The sequence below is a fragment of the Eleutherodactylus coqui genome, chromosome 9 (assembly GCF_035609145.1).
Source record: "Eleutherodactylus coqui strain aEleCoq1 chromosome 9, aEleCoq1.hap1, whole genome shotgun sequence".
NCBI classification, from domain to species: Eukaryota; Metazoa; Chordata; class Amphibia; order Anura; family Eleutherodactylidae; genus Eleutherodactylus; species Eleutherodactylus coqui.
In genome coordinates, this window is record NC_089845.1 from 16,865,209 (window position 1) to 16,889,641 (window position 24,433).

General features: G+C 45.4%; 1 protein-coding gene across 1 annotated transcript in view; it reads right to left on the reverse strand.

Moving 5' to 3' along the window:
- TNFRSF11A (TNF receptor superfamily member 11a) overlaps nucleotides 1-24,433 on the reverse strand; it is a 75,987-nt gene that overhangs the window by 25,512 nt on the left and 26,042 nt on the right. The window contains exons 2-5 of the mRNA XM_066579164.1: nucleotides 14,637-14,706; nucleotides 3,724-3,849; nucleotides 823-966; nucleotides 574-667 (exon numbers count right to left, since the gene is read on the reverse strand). Coding sequence (XP_066435261.1) covers nucleotides 574-667; nucleotides 823-966; nucleotides 3,724-3,849; nucleotides 14,637-14,706 — 434 coding nt within the window. The remainder of the gene's footprint in view (nucleotides 1-573; nucleotides 668-822; nucleotides 967-3,723; nucleotides 3,850-14,636; nucleotides 14,707-24,433) is intronic.

Sequence of the window (24,433 nt, forward strand, 5' to 3'; positions counted from 1 at the left end):
GGCATGGAGCTCATCCTAATGGGGATCTACAATATACTTGTGGAAGTAATGAAGATAGATTTGTTCACACTCCCCTCACACGCTACCGCCTCTGCGCAACCGCTCATACACTGATGCTCACGCGCAACCGCTCACACACTGACACTCACGCGCAACCGCTCACACACTGACTCGCACGCAACCGCTCACACGCTGCCCCCTCTGCGCAACCGCTCACACGCTGCCCCCTGCATGCAACCGCTCACACGCTGCCCCCTGCATGCAACCGCTCACACGCTGCCCCCTGCATGCAACCGCTCACACACTGACGCCTGCACGCAACCGTTCACACACTGACGCCTCCACGCAACCGAATGGAGGAAGTGCGGCAGATGCAAACAAGATTATGAAGAGGAGAAACTGAGACCAGTTAAAATTTTTAAATAAAATAAAGGTGTTATGTGTTTAGTCTATCACAGCTTATGCTGGGCAGGGCAGAATAGCGGAAGTGTGAAGTGCAGTCTTTAATGACAAAACCCCTTTAGGACACACTTTCTGGTAATGACATGTTCAGCTACAATGTGAGTGACTTACTTGGACCAGCGAGTGCACGCATCTGTGGCGGATGAAGAGTTGGAAAAATATCCCACAGGACACGGTATGCAGACGGTATTTTTATTTGATTGGACTGTAGGGAAATAAGATCAGATTGTAAGACGCCTGCATTGTGTCAGTAAAGCCTACTAGTAATGTGGTTGTACAGCGCAGATGACAAGAAGGTCTTTATGAAAATGCTTCCCCCACAACATAAAGACCACCATTAGTGTCACCTACGATAGTCACCTGGTAACTGCACCCCCGATCCTGGCGGACACTTGACGTTCTCCATACATATATCTTGTTTCATATCGAAGTGGTATCCTTCAGTGCACTCACACTCCCGAGGGTAGGTACTGTTCCCCTTATAAGACTCGCGCAAAGCCTTCCCTGCCAGAAGAGAAGTGCCTTATGTATAAATGTAACTTCATATGAATCTAACAGAACACAAAGTTCAATAACACGTACAGATATACAAATACTGCGTGGAGACGAACATCGAAAAATATTTGTAAAAATGAATTCGCAGGTGTTAAAATGTTTAAGGCGCTGTTCAGATGTTCGCTGGATTCTCTGGACATCTATTTGGGTGCCCTGAACAAAGATCCTGCATGCAGTAACGCCTGGTTTAGACAACGATTATTGCTCAAAAGAGGTCTTTTGAGCGATAATCGTTGTGTGCATTTACAGCGCAAGGTGAGCGCTCAAACGTTGAGCGGGGGATGCAGAAGACAAGCGGGGTGAGCGCTCAAAGTGGTGTATGAAGAACAGACGGACAGCTGCGTTCTTCATATCCTGCCTGTGTTCTGGGAGCAGGATACAGCTGAAACAATAGTATCAGCTGTATCCCGCTGTGAATCCCTGATAAGGCTCATCGTTGTCTGAAAGACAACGATCAGTGACTGGTTAACAAAAACTGCACGATATCAGTGCAGTTACACACAACTATTATCGCTCAAAAGACAAAGCAAATTTTAAGCAATAATCATTGTCTAAATGGGCGTTAACAGTGGGAGAGGCAGAGATCATTATCACAGAGTCTGCAGATCTGTCAGTCTGCAGCCCCTGAGTGCAGGGGAGCTGCCTGTGAAGAAAGCCCCCCCCCCCCCTGTTGCTATGTACTTAATCACAAAGTGGATTGCAGAGAAGCTGGAAGGGAGACAACAGCAACAACATTTTTAATGAAAGTATATTACAGAAATAATGAGACTAACACAAACTAGTGGATGAGCAGAAATGGTCTGAAAAGTAAGTGTTCCTGTAACTGTTTTGATGCACTATATACATGTCTGGGATTGCAAGCAGAAAAAGAAGCAGATATCCATATAAGATCTGTGCTTAGTTCTCCAAGAGGTCTGGAACAACCTTCCTGCTGAATTCCTTCAAAAACAGTGTGCAACTGTACCTAGAAAAATTGCTGCTGTTTAGAGGACAGAGGATGGTCACGCCAAATATTGATTTCAATTAGATTTCTTTTTTATTTATTCACTTTGCAGTTTGTTAATTGATTAAAAAAAACCCTTGGCATTGTCCTGTACTTTTTTGCACACGCAGGGCCTGTTTATATGCGCACCCAACACCCTCGTCCTGATTTAAAAGGCTATTTGGTGCAAAGAAAATGGAGCATGCTCTATTTTTTTTTTGTGCGTGAGAGAAATGCAAAAAATGGAAATGTGACTGAACCCATTGAAATCAACAGGTTATACTCTCTATGTTTTGCTTGCGCAAATATGGCCGTGTGAATAAGCCTTTGTTGAACGCTGTCTTGTTTTGAAGCCTTTATCCACCCCTGCCCAAAACTTTTGCACAGTACTGTGTGTAATACAGTTTGGAGGAGTGCGATTATTCTTTGTGTAAATTATGAGCCGTTCTCTCTACACCGAGCGCCACAAGGAACGCATTAAGAGGAGCCGAGCGAGGAATATACTGAAACTGAAAAAAGTAGACGTTTATTACATCTAGAAGTCTCTTCTGTTAACTTGGAGGCGTTGCAGCCCAGGGGCCCAATGACGCTCGCAGTTTTGGAGTACGTTTGTGATCAAATAGTATTGAGACTTGTATGTAGTTATAATATGTATGAAGGTTTAGTAACCCTAGAATCTGCATTACAGGATTGCATGGGAAGGCTGCTTATTAGACCCTGCAGTCTATCCACACATTCATGACTGAAGAATGGGGCATGGCACTAGATGGATGAGACCTCACAGCATATAGCGGTCTCTATATAACCTTGTGAAATAATTACATGGCTTTAGAACAGTGGAACTGACCAGAGCTTTGTAAGATGTCCTAGATGAAATATTACTGAAGGCGGAGTTGTTACGATATTTTTGAAATTAGACACGTGTTGAAGCCTGATCTATACATGACTATTTTCCTACTGGCCACTAGATGTCAGCAGAGGTGACAAATCAAAAAAACTCAAGCCAAATCTTGTGAGCTTATTAATAGCTGGAGATGTACAAGGATAGCTACGGTAAGCTATAAAGACACAGCAACACAACAAAATAGTTTATTATACGTATAGCAAAAGTTGTTGTTTTTTTAAAACTTTTATCACCTTTTATTTTTTTTAATAATTATACTTTTTCAAACTGGTTTTTACATTTTTTAAAATCTCCACAGAGGACATGAACCTGCGATGGTTTGATCGCTCCTGCAGTATGATGTGATGCCATAGTATTACATTATACCACGTTTGGACAGGCATTCTATTAACCGATGCCACAGCCATGGCTTGATAGGCAGTCTGCAATGTCAGCCCTGGGGGCTTTCAGAAGGCACCCAGCTGCCAAAGCAACCACACATCATCTCACTGCGGGGGCCGTTCAGGATACCTTAACATCGGGTCATTTAAATGCCACTGTCAGCATTACGGCAGCATTTAAAGGGTTAACAGCCCCGATCAGTGGCGCTGCTGATCAAGGCTATTGTAGGGCGGGTGTTGGCTTTAAGACACAGCCAGCACCCGCATTATATGGAGCATGATCGACCCCCGATCCCCCTCCATACACACCCTGAACCTCCATAATGTAAATGTACGTCCCGGAGCGTTAGGAGGTAAAGAGTACCACACAACTACCGAATAGGATAAAGATAATGACACAAATGTTACAAAGGTAAAGGCTTGTGACAACCCTCACCTACCTGAATCACAGACCACGTGACGTGTGCATTTCCAATCTTCATTCCAAACGCTCATGTATTCGTTAGGACCACAGGGACTGCAAGTAGTGTTTGCAACTGAAGTGCATTTGGCTTTGATGTGTGTCCCTAGATTGAATGAATGGGTACATATATAAAATGACATAAGTACCACATTATGTAATTCATCTCATTATGTCTGAATGGCAGATATGGAAGAACATCTGTTACATAACGACCAAGCGATCAAATCACATGAGCATGGTGGCAAGTGTTCAAGCCATAAAAAGGAAGGGCTACGCCGTGCCAATAGAAGACAATGGTCTGTGCGCGTAACATCTAGACATGGCGGCTCCTCCAGAGCGATTGTTGCCTTTTTGTAACCCCAAAGTTTTGTACTTTTCTAGATCTCAAGTCTCCAGGCTGCTTTCTACTGCTAGCCCCATCACCTGCGCTAGTGACCCTCTTCTCTCACCTCCTCCGATCCCTCTCTCTGGCTATCTTTACGCACCTCATCACCATCTGCAACCTCTCTCTGACCGCTGGTATTTTCACTCCTTACTCAAACACTCCATCATATCCCCTCTGCTAAAAAGCAACCCTTGACCCAACCGATGCTGCCAACTACCCACCCATCATCTCCATATTACTAGAACGTCTGGTCTACTCCCACCTCACATGCTTTCTCTCTGATAACTCTCTCCTCAACCCCATCCAGTCCGGCTTCCACCCCCGACACTCCACTGAAACTGCCCTCACAAAAGTATCAAACCAGCCGATGACTACTCCCTACTGATCCACCTTGACCTGTCTGCTGCATTTGACACTGTTGACCATGACCTCCTTCTCACTATGCTTCGCTCTATTGGTCTAAAGCACACTGCTCTCTCCTGGTTCTCCTCCTACCTCTCTGATCGCTCTTTCAGTGTTTCCTTTGCTGGTTCTATCTCCGCTCCACTTCCCCTCGCTGTTGGGGTACCCCAGGGCTCATTCCTTGGTCCTCTTCTCACCTCTATCTATACTGCCTCAATTAGACAAACCATCCGCAGATTCGGCCTCCAACACCATCTCTACGCTCACACGAAGCTATACACCTCCTCCCACGAGATCCCTGAACCATTCCTCCAAAATATCACCGACTGTCTGTCTGCTGTCTCTAACACTATGTCCTCCCTTTTTCTCAAACATAACCTCTCAAAAACTGACTTTGTCTTCCCGCCTTCCAACCGACCTCCCCTCAATATCTCCATTCCAGTGTCTGGCATCATCATAACCCCCATAAAGCATGCCAGCTGCCTTGGGGTCACACTGGACTCTGACCTCTCCTTTACCCCCCCCAATTCCAATCTCTACCCCGAACAGGTCACCTGCACCTCAGAAATATTGCTAAAATCCATCCAATCCGAACCACGGACACGTTAAAGACACTCGTGGTCGCCCTCATCCACTCCAGACTAGATTACTGCAACTCACTACTCATTGGCCCCCCACGCTCCAGACTCTCCCCTCTCCAATCTATACTAAATGCAGCAGCCAGATTCTCAGATGCCTCCGCACTATGCCCGTCGCTGCACTGGCCGCTTATCCATTACAGAACTCAATTCAAACTCCTTACCCACAAAGCTCACCATGGCGCCGCACCACCACACATCGCCCCCCTCCTGTCTATACATCACCCATCCCGCAAACTCCGATCAGCCAACACAATTAGATTAAACGCCCCTCTAATTTGATCCTCACATGCTCGCCTGCAGGACTTCTCTAGAGCAGCACTGAGCCTCTGGAACGCTCTACCCCAAAACACCCGGACAATCCCAGACACATGGAACTTCAGATGCTCCTTAACCCCTTAAGGACATGGCCTATTTTGGGCTTAAGGACGCAACGATTTTTGGCGGATTTTTATCTCCATTTTTCAAAAGTCATAACTTTAGTTTTCCGTCAACGCGGCCGTATAAGGGCTTGTTTTTTGCGTGGCGAACTGTAGTTTTTATTGGTGCTATTTTTGGGTACATTGACTATATTGTAAAACTTATTTTTTATCATAGCAGGAAGAGAAAACATCAACTCTGCCATAGATTTTTTTTTACAGCGTTCATTATGCAGCATAAATGACACAATCCATTTTTTCTGCGGGTCGGTACAGTTACAACGATAGCAAGATTCATTTTTTTTTAAATGTTTTTCCACTGCAATAAAACCCCTTTTTTTGGATTTTTTTTCCCCCCTAAATCGCTGCATTCAAAGTCCTATAACTTATTTTGCTGCTCTGATGCACCCCCGCTGTTGCAGTGGGAGGCCGGCTCTCAGTGACAGCCGGCTCCCGCGAGATCTCTTGCTATCCTCAGGGCGTAACTGTACATCCCGTTACGTCAAAGACCCCTCTGCCCGGACATACAGTTAAGCTGTGTGGCGGGAAGGGGTTAAAGACGCACCTCTTTAGGGAGGCATACCAATCCCCCACTCCCTGCCCCTCCCTATGGCTCACCACACTTTCCACTTTGCCTATTGTATACATTTTCGGCCCCTGTAGCTCCCCCTCCCCCCTATTTTGATTCCTAATAACTAGATACCACATGTTATTTCCGTACTGTTTGTGTTACCCTCATCTCCTGCCCCTGTACCTCCTATATTCACCCCCACCCCGTCTGTCTCAGAGATAATGGACTACAACATGTAATTGTCATACTGCTTTGGAAACTCTGTGGAATAAGGCCTCATGTCCACGAGCGAATCCGATTCCACATGCGGATTTCCTCAGACCTGCGGAAACCATTTGCGGGAGATCATCTGCACGAAAAAAAATCAGTAACCCCACCTCCCAGCCCTCGGCCAACCCAACTAATTGATTTTAACCTCCAAATCCGTAGTGAATCCACAATTGTATTTGCGGATGCCCTGCAGATCGTCGGCACCCATTGACTTGTAATCCAAGTTTACAGCGATTTGTTTTCCGCACCAAATGGTCCGCAAATCAAATCCGCATGCTTAAGTTTAGTTGCGGATGCCAAGGCCTCCCTGTGGGCACTTTGAATTGTGGATCTTCCGCGAGGGTGACCCCGTGCGGATCCGAAAATCAAATCTGCCTGCGGACATTGGGCCAAAGTTGGCGCTATACAAATAAAGATGATTATCTCAAGGAACGCGGCATGTTTGCTGTTAAATAAATATTTTTGCCAAGGTAGACTGGGAGAAAATACAACCTGTCTAAACAGGTTAGTTCTGTACCCAAGAAAGAAACCTATTTAACCAGACAAAGGGGGGCAAAGGTACATCGAAGCCGTCGCTGTAACTACATAAGGCGACAATGTTACAACAAATCATGAGAAATATAGCCCTTCTGTATCAAACCTGCCTCAGAAAGAGTGGCCATAACAGCCAATCAGATGAGCCCCTGAAGAAGATACTGTGCTTTATTAACCACTTGTGTTACGATTTTCTTGTGTTTTTTTGGGTGTTTTTTTTTTTTTTAAATACACTCTTTTTGTCCCCTATAGAAACCATTGTCTGAAGCCACTCTTAACAGGAAGCGGTAATGAACTTTATGCAGCCCTAACCATAGGCAGCATGACATGGGTACAGGCTCCCTTAAAATAGGGAGCTGTGTTTTTATGTGGCCCTCCAGAGCAGAGATAGTTTTAACACCTTGAAGACCTGATACTTTTTGGGGTTTCATTTTATCCCTCCCCACCTTTCAAGACCCATAACTTTTAATTTTCTGTCAACATGGCCATATAAGGGCTTGTTTCTTGTGGGTCAAGTTGTGTTTTTCAGTGGTATAATGTCATAAAAAACTTCAAAACATTCTTAAATGTTTAAATCGTACTTAATACGACTTGTGAAACTAAAAAACAAAGCAAATGCACCATTTTTTGGCGTAATCTTGTTTTTATAACATGCATGGTCCGGTAAAAAGAGCATGTTCAATGTATTATGCCGATCAGTACAATTACGGCGATACCAAGGGTTCTTTTACATGGGTCAACTGTCGGGTGCTTAACCCCTTAATGACACGGCCTATTTTTGCGTTGAGGACCAAGCGATTTTTGGCAGATTTTCATCTCCATATTTCAAAAGCCATAACTTTTTTATTTTTCCGTGGACACGGCCTTATAAGGGCTTGTTTTTTGCGTGGCGAGCTGTAGTTTTTATCGGTGCCACTTTTGGGTACATTTGACTATATTCTAAAACTTTTATTATTTTTTGTATGATAACAGGGAGAGAAAACGCATCAATTCTGCCAGATTTTTTTTTTTTTTTACAGCGTTAATCATGCAGCATAAATGACACACTAAATTTTTTCTGCGGGCTGGTACGGTTACAACGATACCAAAATTCTTATATTTTTTTTTAGGTTTTACACTTTTTTGCAATAAAACCCCTTTTTTTTGGAAAATTTTTTTCTCTCTATAGCTGCATTCAAAGTCCTGTAACTTTTTTATTTTTCTATGTACGGAGCTCTATGAAGGCTTATTTTTTGCGAGACGAGCTGTAGTTTTTGTTGGTTCCATTTTGGGGAATGTACGGCTTTTTTGATCACTTTTATTGCATTTTTTGGGAGGCAAAATATTAAAAATTAGCACATTGCCTCTGTTTTCTAGCGTTTTTTGCTACACTTTTTGCCATACAAAATAAAAAGCGTGTTCAACTTTTTGTACACGTCGTTATGGACGCGTCAATACCCAATAAGTGGGGTTTTCATTTTTTTTTAACCTTTTTTATGCTAATATTAGAAAAAGCATAAAAGGGTTTTTTTTACATTTTTCTTTTCTTTTTTACACTATTTGAGTCCCTCTGAGGGACTTGCAGCACTGTGCCTATGATCGCTGTCATAAGGCATGGCAGAGCTACTGCTCTGCCATGCCTTATCGCTTATACAGCGATCATAGGCATAGGCAATACAGGACGCCAGTGTCTGGCGTCCTGTTGCCATGGTGACAGGCGGGGCTCTCGCGATGACATCGCTAGTGCTGGCCGGAGACACAGAGGGAGTTAACAGCGGGGGGGGGGGGGGGGCATCTGTGACTGACAGCCGGCTCCCGCTGCGGGATAGCGCGGGATCATATGTGATCTCGCGCTATCCCCAGGACGTACCGGTACGTCCTGTTGCGGGAAGTACCAGGCTCCCAGGACGTAGCGGTACGTCCTGGGGTGGGAAGGGGTTAAAGTAACATAGTTTGTAAGGCCGAATGAAGACAATGTCCATCTAGTTCAGCCTGTTTATCCTCCTATGTTGATCCAGAGGAAGGCAAAAAACTCCAAGAGGCATAAGGTAATTAGCCCTTTTGGGGGAAAAATTCCTTCCCGACTCCCTAATGGCAGTCAGACTAATCCCTGGATCAACCCCTAATAGTTCCTACCTGCCTGTATGCCCGGATTAACAATTAATTTAAGATTTATATCCTGTAATATCCTTCCACTCCAGAAAGACATTAAGTTCCCTTTTAAACTCCTCCATTGATTTTGCCATCACCACGTCCTCAGGCGGAGAGTTCCACAGTCTTACTGCTCTTACAGTAAAGAACCCCCTTCTGTGTTGGTGATGAAACCTGCTTTCTTCTAGACGTAGCAGATGCCCTCTTGTTACAGTCACAGTCCTGGGTGTAAAGAGATCCTGGGAGAAATCCTTGTATTGTCCCCCCATGTATTTATACATGGTTATTTGGTCGCAGCTTAGCCGTCTTTTTTCCAGGGTGAATAATCCCAGTTTTGATGCCTCTCTGGGTATTCCAGTCCCTTCATTCCATGTATTAGTTTAGTTGTCCTTCTTTGAAACCCCTCAAGCACTGTAACATCTTTCCTGAGCATCGGTGACCAGAACTGTACGCAGTATTCCATGTGGGGCCTGACAAGTGCCTTATATAGTGGAAGAATAATGTTCTTGTCCCTCGCCCCTATATTTCTTTTAATGCACCCCAACACTTTATTAGCTCTTGCAGCAGCTGACTGGCATTGGTTACTCCAGTTAAGTCTACAATCCACTAGTACCCCCATGTCTTTTTCCATATCACTTTTCCCTAGCAGTGCCCCATTTAGTGTATATTGGTGACACCCGTTTCTCCTGCCCATATGCATAACCTTACATCTATCCACATTGAACTTCATTTGCCATTTTTCTGCCCAAGCCCCTAGCTTGTCTAGGTCCCTTTGTAGCTGTACATTGTCTTCCGTTGCATTGATTATATTTAGAGATGAGCGAACGTGTCCGTTACGGACACATCCGCACCCGGACACCCGCTTTGCCGAACACTGCAGTGTTCGCGCGTAAGTGTCCGGGTGCCGCCGGGGGGCGGGGAGATGCGCGGCGGCGCGGGCGGCAGTAGCGGGGAACAGGGGGGAGCCCTCTCTCTCTCCCTCTCCCCCCCGCTCCCCGCCGCACCCCCCCGCGCTGCCACGGCGGCCCCCGAACTTTTTCGCCCGAACACTGAAGTGTTCGCAAGGTTCGGTGTTCGGGCGAAAAAGGGGCGGGGCCGAACGTGTTCGCTCATCTCTAATTATATTGTATAATTTTATGTCATCTGCAAATATTGATACTTTACTGTGCAGTCCCTCTATCAGGTCGTTGATAAATATATTGAATAGAATGGGACCTAATACTGAACCCTGTGGCACCCCGCTAGCGACTGTGGTCCAATCAGAGTATGAACCATTTATTACCACCCTCTGCTTTCTATCATTGAGCCAATTCTTAACCCAATTACACACGTTTTCACCCAATCCGCGCTGTCTCATTTTATATATCAGCCTCTTATGCGGCACGGTGTCAAATACTCCCAGGTACAGCCTAGAGCTTACTTCATCGTAGAAGCTGATCAGATTGGTCTGACATGATCGACCTCTCATGAACCCATGCTGGTGGGGAGTTATTCCGTTGTTCTTCTTGAGGTATTATTTGATCGCGTCTCTCAGAAATCCCTAAAATATTTTTCCAGTTACTGAAGTGAGACTTACCAGCCTGTAGTTACCAGGCTCACTTTTGGACCCCTTTTTATATATTGGAACTACATTGGCAATGCGCCAATCCAATGGTATAACCCCGATCATTATAGTATCCATAAATATTAGATATAGCGGTCTAGCTATCACATCACTTAGTTCCCTTAGTACCCTTTGGTTGTATTCCATCTGGGCCTGGCGATTTATAGATTTTAATCTTCTTTAACCGGTTCCGCACTTCCTCCTGCGTTAGGTATGTAATATTTTGCGAGGTGTTCGGTTTGTTCCCCTGCATCTCATGTGACATTTCCTTTTCATTCGTGAATACGCTTGAAAAGAAACTAATAGGTCTGCCTTCCCCCCCATTGTCTTCTACGATCTCTCCTGTATTATTTGTTAAAGGGCCTGTGCCCTCAGTGCAAATCCTTTTACTGCTAATATAGTTGAAAAGTTTAGGGTTATTTTTACTTTCTTTGGCGATCAGTCTTTCTGCCTCCTCCTTAGCAATTCTGACCTTTTCTTTACATAATTAGTTTTTTTCCCCCTGTACGATTTTATCGCTTCTTCACTGCCTTCTTGTTTTAACAGTTTAAATCCTTTCTTTTTTTCATTTATTGCCTCCCTTACAGTCTTGTCGAGCCACAATGGTTTCCTTCTACTTGTAGTTCTTTTGTTTTTAAAGGGTATGAACTGCTCACATGAGGTGGTTAGGATGTTTTTGAACTTTTCTTATTTGTTCTCTGTACGGATATTTTTGAGGATGTTGTCCCATTTAATGTTACTGATAGTAGTTCTGAGCTGATCAAATTTTGCTTTACTAAAGTTTAGTTTCTTTGTCGCTCCCTGATAAGGCTTCTTATTGAATGACAGCTGGAAGTTAATGATATTGTGGTCACGGTTCCCCAAGTGCTCCTCAACCTGCACCCCCATTATTCGGTCCGGATTGTTAGTTAAAACTAAGTCCAGAGTGGCCCTCGCTCTAGTTGGCTCCCGCACAAGTTGGGTAAGGTAGTTATCTTTAATTGTTCTCAGGAACTTATCACCCCTGTGTGATTTGCAGGTTTCGTCTTCCCATATTATATCCGGATAATTAAAGTCCCCCATGATAATTACTTTGTTGCGGTTTGACACCTCTTCTATCTATATCCTCCTCTAGCCTAGGTATTAAGTACGATTTAATGTACTGACACACCCCTCCCCCTTCTGTTCCCCACAGTCTCTTCTGAAGAGATTGTAACCCTGTAAATTCACCGTGCAATCACACTTATCATCAAGCCATGTTTCCGTTATTCCGACTATATCATAGTTTTCGTCGGTCATTCTCGCTTCAAGCTCACTCACTTAACCGATCAGACTTCTTGCATTCGTGGTCATACAATTTATACGGTTGTTTTTGTTCTTTAAATTCATTCTGCTATTAATGGTACTATTGGCTGATCTGACAGTTCTAACTGTACTAACCCTACCTCCTGCTCGACCCCCATTCCTATTACTTAGACCCAGGTCGCTAGCTGTACTGACTACCACCTTATTTCTATTTTTGCCCTCCCCTCAGTCCCTAGTTTAAACACTCCTCAGCCTTCTAGCCATCTTCTCCCCCAGCACAGTTGCACCCTCCCCATTAAGATGCAGCCCGTCCCTACGTTAGAGCCTGTAGCCGACAGCAAAGTCAGCCCAGTTCTCCAGGAACCCGAATCCCTCCTTCTTACACCAACTCCGGAGCCACTTGTTTACCTCCCTAAGATCCTGCTGCCTTTCTAGTGTGGCCTTAGGTGCAGGTAGTATTTCTGAGAAAACTACCCTGGAGGTCCCTAGCTTGGACCCTAGGTCCCTGAAATCATTTTTGATGGCCCTCTATTGACCTCTAATTTGTTCATTGGTGCCAATGTGCACCATGCCCGCTGGATCCTCACAAGCCCCTCACAGTAATCGGTCAATCCAATCCGCGATGTGTCGAACTCGAGCGCCAAGAAGACAACCCACCGTTCGACAATCCCAGGCTTTATGGCAGATTGCCCTGTCTAGCCCCCTTATAATTGAGTCCCCCACCACTAGGACCTGTCTAGTCTGCCCTGCGCTCCCCGTCCCCATCTCACTGGAGCAGTCATCTCCCTGGCGTTCAGAGGGCATGTCATGCTGCAGTGGTGCTGGCTCTGTAATGGCATCCCCCTTATCTGCCAACTTTTCAAACGTGTTGGGTTGTGCCAGTTCAGGACTAGCCTCCCTGGTTCTCTTCCCTCTACCCCTCCTTCCATGTGTCACCCAGCTTCTTGCCTGCTCCCCTTGCTCTTCTGTTCTACCATCCTCCCCCGCCTCTACCCCAGCGAGTGCCTGCTCACTGAGCAGCAAACTCCTTTCCATGATGCCAATGGATCTCAGTGTTGCCAGTCGCTCATTTAGATCGAGGATTTGGGCTTCCAAATGTGCAACATGCATGCATCTTGCGCAACAGTATGCACCCTCGATCGGCTGATCAAGGACCGCATACATTGCACAAGTAGCACACTAGAGGACATTGCCAGGCATGGAGCTCATCCTAATGTGGATCTACAATTTACTTGTGGAAGCAGTGAAGATAGACTTTCTCACACTCCAAACGCACTCCGCCCGTGTGCAGCCGCTCACACACCACTGCCCGTGCGCAACCGCTTACACACCGCTGCCCGTGCGCAACCGCTTACACACTTTTTTTTTATTTAGCTAACACTCGCACGCTCTCTCAATCCGCTAATCCTGCTTCACTTACACCTTGCACACAGATACTTACACACTCACACTCTAATACCCCCTCACTTAGTCACAGACACACACTTAGACCCACAGGCGCGCACGCGCGCACACGCGCACACACACGCACAGAGTGATCATCACTCCTGTGCTTTCACCCAGGAGCGATGGCGTTCAGTGACTGGAGGAGCGAGACAGAGAATGCTTCTAGTAGCCCACCTCCACTCTCAGTCAGTCATTCATAGAGGATTGACCGCCTGTTGGAGGCCCAGCATCATTTTATTTTCATGTCTGCCTAAAATGAACCCATTATCATTCCTTGTTCAGTCGCTGGCAGTAATTACATTGAACAATTCATTTATTTTCTCATGATTTCAGCGATAACTGACATTGGCTTGGAGAAACCAACATGGTAACTCTTTCGAGGCATGGAAGATGAGAAGGTTAAAAGGGGTTGTCCAGCTTTAACCTCATGACCCATACCCCTCAATCAACTATTGCTGACCTATCCTGGGTCAATTCCTGTTCAGTCGCTGCATGCATTTACACGGGACGATATCATTCAAATTCTGTCCGGAGCGCGGGACTCTGAGCGATTCTCAACCATATTCGTCACATGTAAACCGGCCATTAGAGCCCCAGCACTTCACAGTAAACCATACATTTATGCAATAAGGGAGCCTGTCCCGATGTCCATAAAACGTGTAAAGGGTTCCCTTAAAAACCCTTTACACATTTTATGGACATTGAATGGCTGTGATTGATGCATCGATTGCCAGCTCTGATTGGCGGAGCTAGCAGACACTTAGCCAATCAGAGCAATCTCTTGCTGGAGGCACGGATTTCAATCCCCGTCACTAGCAATAGATGATTTATCATCCATGACAAGTGCCCGGCAGCCTGCACGGAGCTGCGGAGAACAGCGGTGGGGACCCCGATGGCACCTGCTAGGTGAGGATGCCTTTTTTTGGTAGTGCAGCTAGCACTTGCATTTAGTGCTGCCAAAAATGTGCTACCAAGTTGTGCCACATTTTCAGCAGCGCTAAAACCGCTGCCCATTCATTTCAATGGGCAACGCACGCCTGAAAACCGCCAAAGATAGAACATGTATCGCTGTCAGAGCGCTGAAAAGCCAACCCTCAACGCTGTACAAAGACGTCTGTGTGATGGAGACCTTAAGCAATAAAAAGGACTCCAAAAATTGAGCACTATACCATAAAGCAAAGAGTTGTCCAGTCTTTGTTAAGACGTACCGGGTTGGCATTTATTACAGCATCGTCCAAGATATTCGTACTGCTTTTCTGGATCACATTTCAGAGAGTTCTGAAAGAACAAGAGAAAATGTCATATTAAAAGGGTTCTCCATTCTGGACAGTTAGTCTGTACTTGATACCTGGTTTCCCTGAAAATAAGCCCTAGCATTATTTTTCAGGATTTTTCAGGATGTTTGAACTATAAGCCCTACTCTAAAAATCCAGGCCGCTGTACATGTAAAAAAGTAAACTCTTCCTGTTTTATTTTTGGGGCAACAGGGTTAGAGGGTCCCTGCGATCAGCTGTAATCCTTGGGGAAACCAGGCAGTTACCGCTCTTCACAGCATTGAGCACAGTGTTTCAAACGCGGTGCAACAGCTCCATTGATTTCTATGGGGCTTTGCAGACTAGCGTTTGAACATGGTGTTAAAAATGCCATGATTTTCGAATGCTAAGCAGTTTTTAATGCCCATTACAACAATGGGGTGCGGTAAAAAATACGCTGTCGAACACTGTGGAATGCGTTTGAAAATGCTGCTTGAAATTGTGGTAAAACGCTGAATTTTCGAAAGCAGCGTTTTGCTAAGGCCTTTGTAGGAGCGGGCTTATTGTCCAATCTTCCTACAGACAGGAATAGATGACGCAGCGCTCGTCCTAATCAGTGACTGCTTGTGTGATGCCCGAATGGACCGCATGTATGAAAACGGGTTTTCTGAATTGGAAAACTCCTCTAATGTTCGTTACACGAAAGAGAACAGATAGAAACGACATTTACTAAAGTTACTTCTGGTAGGAAGAAGTTAGAAAAGAAAATCTGCTGTCGACAGTCTTTTCATTTGTATTTATGTCTTTCTGATATGTGACATACGTGTAAACACGTGCCGCAGGACTGGGATCAAAAGCTTAGCTCACTCCAAACAGCGGGTGCCATTCATGCTACACACAGAGAAATCCAAAACTGGCTGCTCAACCTCTTAGATGCCACTGTCAATACTGAGCACGCTAAGTGGTTAGACAGATAGAGAGGTTTTTTTCTGTCAGCCCATTGCACACACACGCACGCACGCACGCACGCACGCGCGCGCACACACGATGCGATCATGAGGTTCCAATGGGTTGCTGTGGCAGCTGCGTGCCTTACAAAGCTCCCCAAGGCTACCATCATAGTACACCTATTACAGGCTACTGATGACAGCACAGTGCACTGCAGTGCAGAAGTACTGCACTGATCAAGCCATCACAGGTTCAAGTCCCCCAGCGGGACTAAGGGCTTGCTCACACGAACACATGCATAAAACAATGCATGTATAACGTGCGAGTTGGCGGAGAGTAGACATCGCCAATGAATGGCTGTGATTGGTTCATCGAGTGCTAGTTCTGAGTGGCTGAGCATTGCGGCACTCAGCCAATCAGAGGCAGAGCTTCCTGGAGGCAGGGTTTTTCAAAATCCTGACCAGGAGTCTATGCCGGAGAACTTCAATCAAGTGCCAGGGAGCTTTGGGAGATGTGGCCTGGAGCCAGGCAGCGCCTCTTAGGAAATGTGTTTCCTTCCCCCCCCCCCCCCGGTAGCTAGGGCTTATTTTTGGGCTTTTGCAGTAGGATCACACGAAAACCGCATTTTCATACAATGTGATACAACAGGGTCTATAGGGAAACATGGGCTACAAAACATTGTAATTCGCAGCTGTATAGAGTGGCTCGCAATGTCGCATGCTACAAAACATCCCTCATGTGAAAGAACCCATAGGAAAGCATGGGCTTCACATACCTGCGATTTGTAGCGCTGTCGCATTGCAAGAAAATCGCGCCAATTTTGTCACCCGTGTGGAAGTGGCCTAAAGAGTGATCAAAGACTGAATGCACACGGGCGTATTTGCACTGCGGATTCTAGAGCGGGTGTCTGCCTCCGGATTCCGTGGCAAATGCTGCCATAAACATGCTATTTAAATTCGCTTTTCCCCATCCACGAGCGGAAATCAATTGCGATTTTCTGCTCGCTGAGGGAAAATTGCGGCATATTCTATTTCAGCGCGGATTCTGTCTGATCCGCGGCCCTTCCGCCATCATCACTGCGTAAAGGTCGAAGATTCTGTGTCATCGCCTAGCGACAGCACGGCATAATCTGTACTGCGCATGTGCGCCAGCCGGCACATCTGTAATACAGATTATAAAGAATCCGGACAGGAGCGCCGGGGTCACCGGCTGGGCACAGAGTTGGATTCCGCATGCGGAACACACCCCAGTTGGGTGCATTCGGCCAAACAGTCTTACGTCCCCCAAAATGATCCCAATAAAAACTAGAGCTCGCCCCACAAAAATACAAGCTCTCACACAACTCTCATTAGTGGAGGTTTACATCACATCATGGAGGGTTTATGGAGCCAACTGCGATCCCGGCCATTATCACACTTCTCAGGGTTAACGCATCTAAGCAGCTAGACAGAGGGGTGGCCTCTCAGATGCCCCTCAGCCCGCCACGCCATGCAGTTGCAGAGTAAGATGGGTTGCAATTTTAGCCCAAGGCCTAGTGAAGGCTACCAGGGCTGCCATGCATGGATACCCATTAAAAAAGTTGACCAATGGTTATAAAAATAAGCACAAGTGGCATTAAAATAAAATAAAAAAAAGAGTAAAATATACGCCCCTTACTGATGTCTTTGGCACTCTGTTCCCTTGCCAATGGGGGCCACTCCAGCCTCTTGCTGCTTCCAAGTTGTGCAGGCATGTGCTGTCGATGCACGTCAGCATATCACTGGTCTCAGTACCGTTGAGGCCAGTGATTGGCCACCGCGGTTATACACTTAGTTGGCACATGGAAGCAGAAAGAGGCTGGAGGTAACTGGAGTGGCAAGAGAATATTGTACATGGGCCATCGCTTGGAGAAGGGGAGAGGGGTGTGGGGGAACAGTATAAACTACTATATTATTTTAATGCTATCTATTCTTTTAGGCAACTTTTCACCCATTGGACAACCCCTATAATACACACATACAGGAGTATATGGTACAAGCAATCAAGTGATCACAAGTTCAAGTCCCATAACACAAAAGTATAACACTCTTAAAGAAAAAAAAAAAAAAGATATTGCTGCGTTCATAAAAGTCACACTATTTATCCCATGTGATGATCACCATAGGGAAAAAATACTAAACAATTCTGTTTTTGGTCACCCCGTCTCCAACAAAAAATGTTATTAAAAAAAAAAAGGTTCAAAAAGGTGTAGCACCCCGAAACAGTACAAAAACTACAGCTTGCTCCACAAAAAGAAGCTCCCACACAGCCCCATCACAAAAATGTTACGGATGTCAGAAAACGCTGACAGAAAGAAATAAAAAGTTACTATTAAATGAAAAACCACCATTAACAAAACCTATATATCTGATGTCACCGTAATCATACATAAGCAGGTTATATCTGTTGCACTGTGAACGCCACAGTTAAAGCCGCAAACTGGCACAATTGGTTCCATTCTTTTCACCCCAGTTAGAAATGTTTGAGGTTTTTCAGTAAATTAAATGGTACAATAAAATACAACGCATTCCGCAAAGAAATAACCTCATACAGCTGTATCAAGTCAGAAATCAAAAAGTTATGGCTTTTGGAAGGCGGAAATGAAAATTGGAAAATGAAAAATCTCTGGTTTTGAGAGGGTAAAAATACGGGCAAGAAATCCCAATCTGAAAAAAAACTAAACCATCTGGACCCGGCCGTCTTTGTCCTGGGAGGGAGGGAACAATAATACTCTAAAAAACATTTTAGAGTACTGATAATGAGATGACTGTTGAAAAGTTTTCTTTACACAACCTAAAGTGTGCGGCTAATATTAGTCCTAGTGGTCAGTGTGAGAACTGCAGGATTTTAGGATTTTTTTTGAACAGAGATCATGACATCAAAAACATTTTTTTAAAACCGCTTTTAATTTTCATGTACTTGAAAAACACAAGGGAAAAACTCCGCGACATCACCTTCCCGAAGTGATGCAAGGCAGTTTTGATGCAAAAAAACACTTTGCATCCGCGGCAAAATCGCGTGTTGGCGAGCCCAATATTGGTCTGAGTTTCACAGCCCTATATTGTAGTCACCCGTGTGAAATTAGCCTTAGGCTACCTACACACAGGTGAGCGCGAATCTGGGCTGAGAAACTTGTCCTAATATCGCACGATTTTCAGGCAAAAACGCCACTGATTGCATTTGTGAAACTCCGATCCTCGCGCACGATAAAGGATTGGAAGTGCTTCCCATTGATTTCAATGGTAGACCTTGCGTCGCGCTCACATGCACATTGTACGGCATTCGAGAGCCATGTGATGCATTAAAGGTCCGATTGAAATCAATGGGTGATGCGTTCCGAGGAAAGCAAAAAGATAGCACATGCAGCAATTTTTTTTCCGTACTGCGATGCGGGAAAAGATCGCTTGTGTATTTGCATCCATTATAAAAAATATGGGATTCAAATTCGTGCGAGATTTGTGCATCTCACAACGCATAAATCTTGCGTGAGTTTCTCGGCCGTGTGGAAGCCGCCTTGAAAGAAGAGGCATTGCTAGCCTCAGGTAACCAGAACACCGAGAGGGTGGTAACAAACCCTTGTGGAGTTTTAAGCGCACAGCTGGTAGATCTGCACTTTTGTCAGCTGGGGTGTCATGTCCGGGCACGGTCACACCACAATGCTTTAAACAGGTGTCACCAAACAAGACAAAGAAGGACTAAAAGGACACAGAACTAGAAATTCGTTTCCTAACCGAAACATGACTTGTTGACCCCCTGCCTGAAAGCAGAGTGATCGTCCTGACAAGGACAGTCCCACATATCATACCTACCAGGCCTAGTCTATTCCTAGATGACAGATGCGACAACCAGGGACACAGGGACAGGCGCCCGCACACCTGCGGACGGAGGGGGGAGTCAGGCACCCGCACACATGCGGACGGAGGGGGGAGTCAGGCGCCCGCACACATGCGGACGGAGGGGGGAGTCAGGCGCCCGCACACATGCGGACGGAGGGGGGAGTCAGGCGCCCGCACACCTGCAGTCAGGGGGGGGGGGTGCAGGCGTACAAGAATACATATGGAAGACAACAGACAGGACAAGACTCAGTCATCCTTCTGCCAACAGGCGAAGGTAAACAAACAGAACGAGACTCAGACATCCATCCACCAACAGATGGATAGGACAAACAGAACATAAACTGGGCGGCCAACAACCATTCAAACCGGTAGATCGGACATAAACGAACAAAGCAGATGAACTAACAGACTAACAAGCCAACAGTGCTCAGCATAGCCTGCAACAACCTGGGAAAAAATAGATGATGGGAGAGATCTCTGTATTGTTCCCTGATATATTTATACCCAGGACTGTAACAAGGGGGCGCTCTAATAACTATGTATAAATATATAAACGGACAATACAGAGATGTCTCCAATCATCTATTATACCCAGGACTGTAACAAGGGGGCGCTCTAATAACTATGTATATATAGATGATGGGAGGGATCTCTGTATTGTTCCATGATATATCTAAACATAGTTATTACAGCGCCCCCTTGTTATAGTCCTGGGTATAATAGATGATGGGAGAGTTCTCTGTATTGTCCCCTGATATATTTATGCATCGTTATTAGAGCGCCCCCTTGTTACAGTTCTGGGTATAAATAGATGATGGGAGAGATCTCTGTATTGTTCCCTGGGATATTTATACCCAGGACTGTAACAAGAGGGCGCTCTAATAACTATGTATAAATATATCAGCAGACAGTACAGAGATCTGAGTACAAGAGGGGCCTGGACGTCTTCCTTGAGCGATACAACATCACGTTACGGTATATCACTGATTACTTCAGAAGGGTCGGTGATCTGAGAATTACTCTGATTGGAGTCGATAAGGATTTTTTTTCCCTTTAATGAGAAAAATTGGCTTCCTCATTGTTTTGTTTTTTTTGCCTTCCTCTGGATCAACATTGGGGGGGGGGGGGGGGTAATGGGCTGAACTGGACCCACATGTCTTTTTTCAGCCAAACATACTATACCTTACTACTGTATGTTACAGCCAGGCATAGGATTCTGCTTCTGCTCTTCGAGGCACGGTTTGTGTAAAGTCTGCTGAACGAAGCCACCGCTTCAAAAAGAAACTGGTGTGAAGCGAGTTACTTTGTGTGCCAAGCATATTACGAGAAAGATGGCAATCCCCCAGCAAGTTGATATCCCCCAAGTGTTATTCTCAGCTGGGTCCTTGTAGCCTTTCCATCGCGGGTATGGTATGCCAATGGAACCCAACTCGGAAACATCGACTTTAATTAGGCAATCAGGGACCACATTTGCAAACTTTGGTCTTGTTTCATGGGATTTCTGCTCGTTTCCATCATGTTTGGAGGACACAATAGCTTTTTCCATGCATATATATGGATGCGTACTCCAGTAACTGCAGAAGCCTACTATACTAACAGATTTTTGCAAAATGCTTCTATTTGTCCTATACTTCCCAGCTGGAAAACAGATGTCTATTAGGTTATCTGCTCTTCTGCCAACTACAAGGTTTCTTCCCACATCCGCTACTGAGTAAAGGATTTCCACAGCAGGCAGCACAGTATGGCTGTACAAGTCTCACAACAGCAGTCATTTTACAGAGGAAACCATTAAAGGGAACCTGTAAAGGCTTCATAAAGTCTTACATGGAGATTTGGGAGCAATTCTCTGTGAAACTGGAGCGGAATAGTTGCAGATTACTATGAGGAGAGCTGATGGGTGCACAGGTCACAAGTGAGGATGTATCCCCTGCTCATCACCTGGATGTCCTCTTACAATACACCGGCACTTGGTTGTCAATCACATGTAGCATCATTCACCCCGAGCTGCTGAGAACTGTAAACTTTGGGGAAGACCCCTCAGGATGAACCTCATCTGAAACCAGTGAAAAACAGCGCTGGATTCCCTTCAAAGCAGATCAGTAACTGAAATCATTTCCACTTTAAAACTTCCATATAAAGCAAAAATGTGAGCTTTCATGAGTTCTACTTTGTAGCAGTGAACCCTAACATCCAGGATGTGAAGTAGCAGCTGCAGCAGGATTGGTCTCAGGCGACGCATGATCTCAAACCTCAGAGGGAATCCTAAGACCCTGGATGAAGAAGCATGTTAGTATCATGCCACCGCATTACCTGCAACATATGGTCATACAGTAGATTTACATGTAGTGCTGCTGCACGGCTTAGGGTGCACACTGCTTTTTCTGCTCCATTAGGCTGGGTTCACACAGGGCGGATTTGCTGCGGTTTTGCCGCGGATTGCTGTTGCATATCCGCACTGCGGCAAAACCGCTGCGGTTGCAGTGCAATGCAGCACAAATGAGTTTTGGAAAAAAGCTGTTCTCACAGGACGGATTTTTTCCGCACAGCCGCAGTGCAGAAATGCAACTGCGGCGCGGTTTTAAAAGCAGCATGTCCATTCTTCTGTCTTTTCCGCAGCGCTTTTTCGGCCATAGACCTCTATGGACGCAGCCAAATCCGCTGCAAAATGAAAAAAAGCGCTGCCGGGAAAAAAAAACGCTTGCGGATTTTTCCGCAAGAAAATCCGCAAGCCAAAATTAACCTTTGAAGCAGTTTTGCCACAGAAGCAGTTCTTCTGCGGCAAAACCGCAACGGAAAAACCGCAGCAAATCCTCCCTGTGTGAACCCAGACTTAGGGTAGCAGGAAAAGGGGATCCCCGCAGCTGAGCAGTTAAGTCTCTGCACGGAACCAAATGGCGCCGGACCCCATTGACTATAACGGGGTCTGCATGCTTTCCGCCTGGCTTTTGGATGGAAGAAAAAGCACCTTATGCAGCAGTTTTTCTTGTGGTATTTTCAGCCGGATCTGCGACAATCCTCTGGCCGGAGGTTACAATGCAGATGTGAAACTGGCCTTACATGTATTCTTATAGTTTTACAACTTTTTATTATTGTTTTTGAGAAAGTACTATTTGTGTATAAGTGACTGATGAAAACAAACTCACTAATATGAAAAAAGGGCATCTATATCCATGATCAGAGACAAGTTGAAAACCATTGATGGCCTATCTTCAGGGTAGATAAACAGTAGATTGGCAAAGTAAGTTGCCTGGGTTCCGCTGTTCACCGGTCCAATGCACTCATGCACCGACCTGATTTCTGCAGGAAGCAAGACAGCTCTGTTTCCCACTGCAGTGGTCAGGCTTGGTACTGCAGGCCAAGTTCCTATTAATTTAAATACCAAGCCTGGCAACTGCAGTGGGAATGGATCTGTCTTCTTCTTGCAGATATCAGCTCAGTTTCCCTAGCAATGACTGTGCGACAATCTGCTATTGATGACCTCTTCTGAGGATAGGCCATCAACAGTTTACACTAGACAATGACTAAAGGCTAAGTTACAAGTTATTGCTTACAAATATGTGTACGTTCTCCTGTTGGACCATATTTGTATTATAGTCAAGAGGGTCCACTTAGTGTTTGGTACCGTCATAAGACTGATCCGTTCGGCCAGGAGATTCCCCTTTCCTGCTCCCCAAACAGGAAAATGGACCCCCGATGCGAAAGCAGCCTTGCAAACAGAAATAACAGAGCTGAGTTTATATTTTATGCCAGGAATAAACTGAAAGCGCCCCACCTCTCTGCAAAATGTGATAAAAGAACAGGAACACAGATTTTATTACCATATTTATCTTTACTTCTAAAGTCAGTCGTATATTTTGAAAATGTTCTCTTGCCAAAGTATTGCAGACTGCAGAAGTTGGCTACATAGTTTTTTTTTTGCTCTCGGTGGAATTTTGGAGGATTAACTCAAACTGACCTATTAGTACACGCTGGGGTGGACTCAAGGGGGAATGTTGGGGGCAACCGTCCTCCAGCTCTGCTAGACCAATACATTAAAGAGAACCGGTCATGCCCTACAAGCACCATAAACTAAGTTTGTGGGTTCACAGGACAGGGGCGATGAAGTCCAAGGCCTTACTTTTTATACATACCCATCTCCCCGTTCCCGCTTGTTGTATTGAGTGGACTGGTCTCCGCTTTCAGCGCACATGCTGAGAGCATTCAGAGGCGAGTCTGTTATCCTGTCCGTTCACTGAGTTGCGCGGAACAGGAGATCTGGGCGTCTTGTGCTGTGACCACCATAAATTAGGATGGCTTCACATTGAACTTTTCGCCGAAAAATTGCTCAAAACAGAAATTTTCTGCGATAGTTGTCCCGTGTAATCATAGGATCCCGCAGAATAATGGGTCAGAAATCACTCATTGTCACTAGTCATTTCAGTTCACTGAGAACAAAGCGACTAGTGAGCAACTCACTCAGCGTTCATAAGCTGAATCCAACACGTACGGCCGCAACATTGTACTGCGCAGGCGGTCATGCGTAGCTTAGCGATGACGCGGATACTCGCAGCCAATATGCAGAGTATATCCGTGACCATAAAGAGCAATGGGCTCTATAGCCTCTATTACAAATGCATCGATACCACACAAGTGATTTTTTTTTTCTTTTTGTGGGAAAGGGGGTTTCTGACTTTTTTTTCAACTTTTTTTTAACTAAAAGGCACACAACATGAGGCAAGTGGTTATACAATGCTACTGCTAATCAGTATATATAGCTCAAAAAGGTCACTGGATATTCTCCCCAAGGCCGGTTTCACACGGCCAAAACACTTGCGCAAGTTTGGTGCTTTGCGAGACTCACAAAACTCACCCGAATATAAACATTCTTTTGAATGGAGTCCGATACATGAGCGATGTCCTATCTTTACGCATCACCCATTGCTTTCAATGGGACAGTAAAACACATTGCAT